Source organism: Rutilus rutilus (genome assembly GCF_951802725.1).
Source record: "Rutilus rutilus genome assembly, chromosome: 25".
NCBI classification, from domain to species: domain Eukaryota; kingdom Metazoa; phylum Chordata; class Actinopteri; order Cypriniformes; family Leuciscidae; genus Rutilus; species Rutilus rutilus.
In genome coordinates this window covers 4,228,363-4,235,455 of record NC_140229.1, presented here as the reverse complement: position 1 = coordinate 4,235,455, position 7,093 = coordinate 4,228,363, and the positions used below count along the sequence as shown (strand labels likewise).

The following is a 7,093-nucleotide window of genomic DNA, read 5'->3' as shown; positions in this document are numbered from 1 at the left end:
TAAAATTCACACCTGAAAAAGAATTTATGTCTTGCTATCCAAATTTGTAAAACCTTATTCAAGATTAAAGTCATTATTCATGGAGTTAAAGATCAGCGGGATCAGAAATGAGCTGGTTTAGCACTGAGATTCAGTGTAGTCCTGCTGTTCTCAATATAGACTCCAATAAAATTGTAAAATATTGTACACACTTACACTCACCTGAAGAAATACATTTAGTTTTGACACCTGTTTAAAACGATGCACATGAGTTGATGCCTCCAATCATAGCGGCGGTGTATACATGTTGAGATCATATGACTGATATTTATAGTACAGTTATTAAGAGATAAACAGCTGAGTTATGTTTCATTTACCAACTTCCAAACTTATGCTTCTTTCTTCTCAAGCAGAAATAGTCAGAAAGCCTTTCTTTGCCCTCCATTTAACCTCATGGCTGCCTTAGAGAAAGAATGAAGATAAGCAGAACATCTCGACTCTTAGCATCACCTTATAGATCGAAAAGAACAGGCTCTTTTTTTTTTCATATTTTGAGAGATCTGTGTTCATCTCATGAGCTTTTCCTTGAACTGTAAGCTTTAACTAAGTTTCATTCTAAGTTCAATAAACTTCGGTCTAATACTTTCAGAGGGAGATCGAGCAAACCTTAGGGCTACGTGAAATTGCAAAAGAAAATGTTGATTTTGATTGGTGCGTATACTTGCAAGTTTGGTTTTTCATATGAAAAGTTCCGCAGTCAAATATGCGGGTTCGGTGCCATGCATTAATAATGCCATCTTTTTATCAATAGTATATGACTCCCGGCCAGGATTGAGCTGATCCATGCATATCTAAGACAATGAACCTATATGAGCATTAAAGTTGAATCAAACACTTTGAAAAGAAAAAGAACACCAGCTGAGAGAGGAAGCGTGTGTGTTTGAAGTGCCTGGGCTTCCTGTATCTCATCAAATGGATAAAACTTCTGAAAAGATGAAGATAAACTCTCTTGCAGGAACTGGATTGAAACCAACCCTTGTTTTTTTTGTTTTTTTTTCGTAAGTGATGCAATCACTTAAAAGTTTACCTGCAATTGCTACAAAAGCATCCCCCATTCAACCAGCCAACAATCCCAGACTGATTTCCTGCATGTAATCCCAAACATCCAGGCTTTTCAGCGAGGAGATTCCTGCGGAGATCCTTCAGTCCAATTAAACCCGCATGCTAGGCCTCCATCAAAGGAGCCGAGCAGCTTGTGCATATGAAACGCTATCGTCCAAGCAATCGCATTTGAACCAGCGGGACGTTAGAGGAAGGGAAGACTAGTCTCCCAGCAGGACAAAGGTTTGTTATAGTCCAGAGTGAGTTTCTCTTAGGAGTCACTTTCTAAACGCTCCCATTAATCCCCTTTCCGGAGTGTCTGAATGTCATGGAAAATGTGGGACTTCCTGAAGCTCAAAGAATTGAAACACGGTCAAAAGTCTCTCTATGTGCCGAGCTTTGTCGCTACTGGATTAATCTCTGGAGGTTAGAAGATAGAGCAGCTTATTTTAAGGGGATCAATGAAACTTAAAGAATGTCTAATGCCACTTTAGAGTTTGAGGCCTCGGGGCGCCTGAACACTGAGAATCAGTGAGTTCAGTGGGAATGGTGCGTCGCAAGGACGTTGAGGAAAAACCCGAGGGTTTGTGACAGTGGCGCTCAAACGTACTCTGACGTTGGCGACTATTGACCAATGAGAAACACAGACCACAAAACCAAAAGAAAAAAAATATTGTCCCAGTAGTTTACATTATTTTTAGTGACAACATTTATTTTTTTGGTTGTATTTTCTCATCAAAAGGGATTACATTTTTTGTAATACCATGCTTTAAAAAAAAAATATATATATATATATTTATGGTTTGGGGGTCAGTTTGATAAAAAAAAAAAAAGAAGAAATTAATACTTTTATTCATCAAGAACTCATTAAATTGATCAAAAGTGGGTAAATACATTTATCATGTTACGAAAACTTTCTATTCATCAAAGAATCCTCACAAAAATATGAAGCAGCACAGCTGTTTTCAACATTGATAATAATCAGAAATGTTTCTTGAGCAGCAAATCATCATATTAGAATGATTTCTGAAGGATCATGTGACACTGAAGACTGGAGTAATGATGCTGAAAATTCAGCTTTGATCACAGGAATACATTTTATTTTAAAATATATTACAATAGAAAATAGTCCTTTAAATTATAATATTTTTTATACTGTTTTTACTGTATTTTTGATCAAATAAATGCAGCCTTGATGAGCATAAGAGACTTCTTTCAAAAACATTAAAAAAAGTCTACAGTAGCTACTGTAAAGACAATATATAATTTTATAGCCGTATATGTTGTATTTGCTTTTGTAAATAAGAATTAAAAATTATTGCATTTCAATAATGAGACTCACCACTGGGAATATTGAGAAAGCACAGAAAAAGAATAATGAAAATACAATTTGTGACTTTCTCCTTACACAAAAATAAACATCCAAATGAGTTTGCCTGAAGTAAACTTTCTAATCCTGAATCCTGAATAGCAGGCTGGGCCATATCCTGGTCACTTATCACATAATACACCCCTATAAGCATCTCTTTGACTAACTGTTGAACTCATGCGAGGCCTTTTGCATGTAAGAGTACATTCTTCATGCAGAATGAGGCCGTTATCACGCTTGACAATGGAGAAGATGCAGGGCTTAGGATGGTCTCCCCAACCCCACCCGGCTATTAATACCAAAGAGATTCAAGCATTGTAGTGTAAAACAGGCCCGAGTCTCTGTGTTTATTCAGCCCAACAGGAAGAGAGACAGACAGCAAGTGATTCTCTACATTTAGCGAGAAGAATGTAGGCAATTGTGGTCTTTAGAAAATGTACTAGAAGTTGAAAAATGAGCTTGGATAAATATGACCAGAATAGGAAAAAAAAACATTACTATGACCTTTTATTTCCCCCCCCAAAAAAAGTTGACACTTTATAGAACATTTTGTTGCTTCTGAAAGTCATGGTAATTCATAGCCTCAGTTTGTTGGGATCCAATCTAATTTTCAGCGTCCATGATAAATTGCTTAATTGAAGTCAGTAAACAGTCAGCCATCTCAGTTATTGATGCAAGTTTTAATTGGATGAGACAAATTCATTCGCTCAATCACACAGAGTGTTACAGTGCATCACCGGCCAACTCAAGAAGGTCAAGATAGTCATTCCAGCCACTGGGATTGATTGGCCGGACGGACGACTTGTTTATATAAGATAAGAGAAAATAGCCAAAAGGTCAACAATCACAGGCTATCTGAGCGTTATCTGACTCTCTCTCTCCAATGACAAGCACAGCAAACGAAAGACGAGACCATTTGAGCGGCGAGAACTTGACTTTAAATCAAGAACTGCGGCTCATTGTTAAGATGACATGTATATTCTGAAAGGAAAACACGGTTCGTATTTGCAGATACTGATTATAAAAAAGCTTTACTTTCAGCCAGTGCACTCTCTGGTACAATAAATTCATACAGAGACATAGAAAAAGACAGAATCCATTTGGTTTGGCTGCGCACTGACACAAACACAATATATTTTCAATATAAATCCTATATACACACACACACGTTCCTTCACTAAACAGTTGCTTTTAACACAGCTAGTTACACTTCCACTGGAAGCAAAATGCATTTCAGTGCCGACAATAAATGCCGCCCAGAAAGACAACTTAAAACAAACGTCTTTTTGTTTGTAGTCCGTCTCTGCTGTGTTATATTTCAATGCCACGTACAAAACCCAGTTGAGAAATCTAATTTACAGCAGAAAGGGTAAAATTAAGGCAACGAACATGATGATTGAAGATGACAGCGTTCTGAGGGCGCTTGAACGGTACCACCGAACTTCCTGAGAGTCGTCTGAAAGAAAAGAAAAAAAAACAACCGTATATGAAATGATATACAGGAATGTTATTTGAAGAAACAGCCACTCAAACAAGAAACAGACGCCCTGAATAATCATTTGCTGTCCGTTTGAATCAAGCGCTTAGTCGGTGATTCACAGCCCTATTAGGGAATCGTTGGAGGTGAGAACTTCTGTCTGCGGCCTATTGTTGCTTATCTCTAACTGAATTGGTTACAGCAACCTGAAGGACATTAAAGGGATAGTTCATCCAAAAATCATCATTTATTCGTCCTCATGTTGTTCCAAACCTGCATGAGTTTCAAAACACAAAGAAACACATTTTGAAGAACGTTGGTAACCAGACAGTTGACGGTAATTGATTACCAACATTCATTAGAATATCTTCTTTTGTGTTGAACAGAATAATGAAACTCATACAGGTTTGGAACAACTTAAGGTGGAATAAATAATGTCAGAACTTTCCCTTTAAGTGCGTGTCTGGTCTTACTGTAATATAACGAGACTCGAGGCCTTTACAACAAACACGCATCTATAAACTCACCACAGTCTTTGCTGAAAACATGCGGGAAGCAGTGCAGAACTCCATATCCACATCTGCAGTACGAACATCCTTTCTGAACCCATTCTCCATGTGGAATAACACCACAATCGCTGTAAGAGTAAAACACACACATTTAAAAACCCCGTGCGACCACAACAGTGCTGTACAGCTCAATCTCGACGGGATTTCGTTACCTGAGGCGTTCGTCGTATTCGCAGCTCCGACCGGTGAAGTACTTCGGACAGGCGCAGAAGCTTCCCAAAATGCACGTTCCACCATTCTTGCAGCAGGTACGACTTTGTTTAGCAACTGAGATGAGAAACAGCAAAATGAAGATGTTAAATACGAGGAAGCAAACGCAAAACAGCAGCCCCAAAAAATTTATGACGTGTAATCTCAACAGCTGCTACCAACATCTGTTTCCCAACACAACACGAACCACCCAGACACTGTGCAGGCCGTTACGCTCCACAACACTGGAATTCCCATTAATAAATGGAGAAATCCACTCAACTCCAGCTTAAATGCTCAGAACACACAGTTTTCTACTTCAGGCACATCGGTTACTCTGGTTCATGTTTGTAAGTGTTGTTTACAATGGTGTGCAATTAAAGTCAAGTAGTTTCCTTTGTCCATGTCTCAAATGGAAATAAAAACTGATGTAGAAACAATTTTCATTCAGGAATGGCTAGTAAACAGCTGTTCACAAACCACTACAAGGAGAGAGCCAGCATCACATTGAATTAACCGAAGGAGAAAACTGAAAATAGTATTTTAGTAGTATAAAAGAAGTATTTTTTTCTGTAAATCAAACTCCCATAATCTTCCTGTGTCCAGGAACATAGGAATTTCTAGAAGTTATCATTGCTTTCCAAAGATCTTATTTTTATTCAGCAAGGATGTGTAGGATTGATAAAACAGTGATAGTAAATATTTATATTGTTAGAAAAGATTTTGAATAAATGCTGTCAATAAATGCTTATTCATCAATGAATAAATGCTTATCCATCAATGAATTTGAATAAATGCTTATTCATCAATGAGTCCTGAAAAAAGTAGCACAGGTTCCAAAAAAATATTAAGCAGCACAACTGTTCCCAGCATTGATAATAAATCATCATGATGCAGAAAATTTTGCTTTGATCACAAAAATAAATTATAGTTTAATGTATATTAAAATAGAAAGCCATTATTTTAAATAGTAATAATATTTCCCAATATTAATGTTTTTTTTCGCATAAGAGACTTAAAAAGAGTAATGTTTCCAAACTTTTTCTGACCCTGTGACTTTCCAAACATACTATAAACTTGTTTACACATCATAAATACACGACACATACATTGACCACATCTATATCTGTCTATTTGTTTATCAATCCATGCATGCATTCATCTCTTCCACTATCGTTATGATGAGCTCACCTCCAGTCAGTCCTATGAACGGTAACGCGGCCTCTGCGTTGCGGTGTTGACGTTGCGGCGTTTGCGTGTTCATTTCATTGAACTTATTCAAGAATTCCGCCTGTTGCTTTGGCTTTCCAGAAACGCCAGCTTTCCCACATTCTGAGCCCTCACAACCTGAGAGAAAACGCGTTTTCCATGTTAGAAAGTAGCTATGAAACCGGCCACATACGGAGTTAAACATCCCAAGATTCAACTTTTACCTGCTTCAGTAGAAACAGCCTGACACACCACCACAGCAGACAGCAAGAACCTGTAGAGGAGAAGAGCAAATGTGTGAGGCCTGAGGAGAAAGAAGACAAACGCTCCGATTATCCCCAAAGAATCATGAATCATTCTCTCACCTGAACAGTTGATTCGTCATTCCGCTCGCTGGCAAACTGCAAAACATCCAGAGCGCGCGCGCGTGTGATGTGACTGGTCTCCTCAACACTGATGCACTGCAACACCATCAAAACATCCGCAGTGTCACCATCACAAACACCAAATAACCAGACCACCCTCTATCTGTCCCTCTCCGGGGTCTTTAGTGCTCCAGGCTCCCTCATGACGCGCCATTAACACCTGTAAACCCCTCCCATAGTCATACATGAGATCGCGCGCGCACACCCACAAATGCAAACGAGCCTCCATTCACATTCGTTCCGTCAGTCAAACCGGTTTGAAATGAATCGATTCTCTTCAGTATCACAGAGAAGCGATTAGGGGCTATCAGAGCACTTTGATGCTCTGTAATTGGGGATTTTTTGTGTGTCTTAAGGCGAGACACTAGGCTACAGGCAAAACTGTCAATTTTGAGATTTTGGGCTTTTCATAAAGTGTTTTTTCAGATTAGTGGAAAGAAAACATCCAAAATACACTTTTAAGTGGATCTTTTAGAGCACTTTATTACACATATCTTTAAAGGGATAGTTCACCTAAAAATGTTGTCATCATTTAGGCTACTCATCCTCATGTTGTTCCAACCCTGTATGAGTTTCTTTCTTCTGCTCAACACAAAATAATAGCATTTTCATTTTTGGGTGAACTATCTCTTTAAAGGCTATTTTCTCAAAATGAGTTTTTTTTCTCCTGCAGTCAGAAATCTTTATTTCAGCAGCATTTACATACACCAAACTTTACTTTATATTCTGAAGGTTTTTACACAGGGGGTTGTTTATATATAATCTGCCTGATTTT

General features: G+C 38.2%; 1 protein-coding gene across 1 annotated transcript; it reads right to left on the bottom strand.

The window, feature by feature from the left end:
* Positions 1 to 3,109: 3,109 nt before the first annotated feature.
* On the bottom strand, positions 3,110 to 6,551 carry tdgf1 (teratocarcinoma-derived growth factor 1). Its single transcript, XM_084401103.1, has 6 exons — positions 6,259 to 6,551; positions 6,118 to 6,167; positions 5,876 to 6,031; positions 4,648 to 4,762; positions 4,454 to 4,563; positions 3,110 to 3,905 (listed from the first exon to the last, which is right to left on the bottom strand). The coding sequence occupies exons 1-6, from the start codon at positions 6,303 to 6,305 to the stop codon at positions 3,805 to 3,807; spliced, it is 579 nt and encodes a 192-aa protein (XP_084257229.1). The 5' UTR covers positions 6,306 to 6,551; the 3' UTR covers positions 3,110 to 3,804.
* Between the last annotated feature and the right edge of the window lie 542 nt (positions 6,552 to 7,093).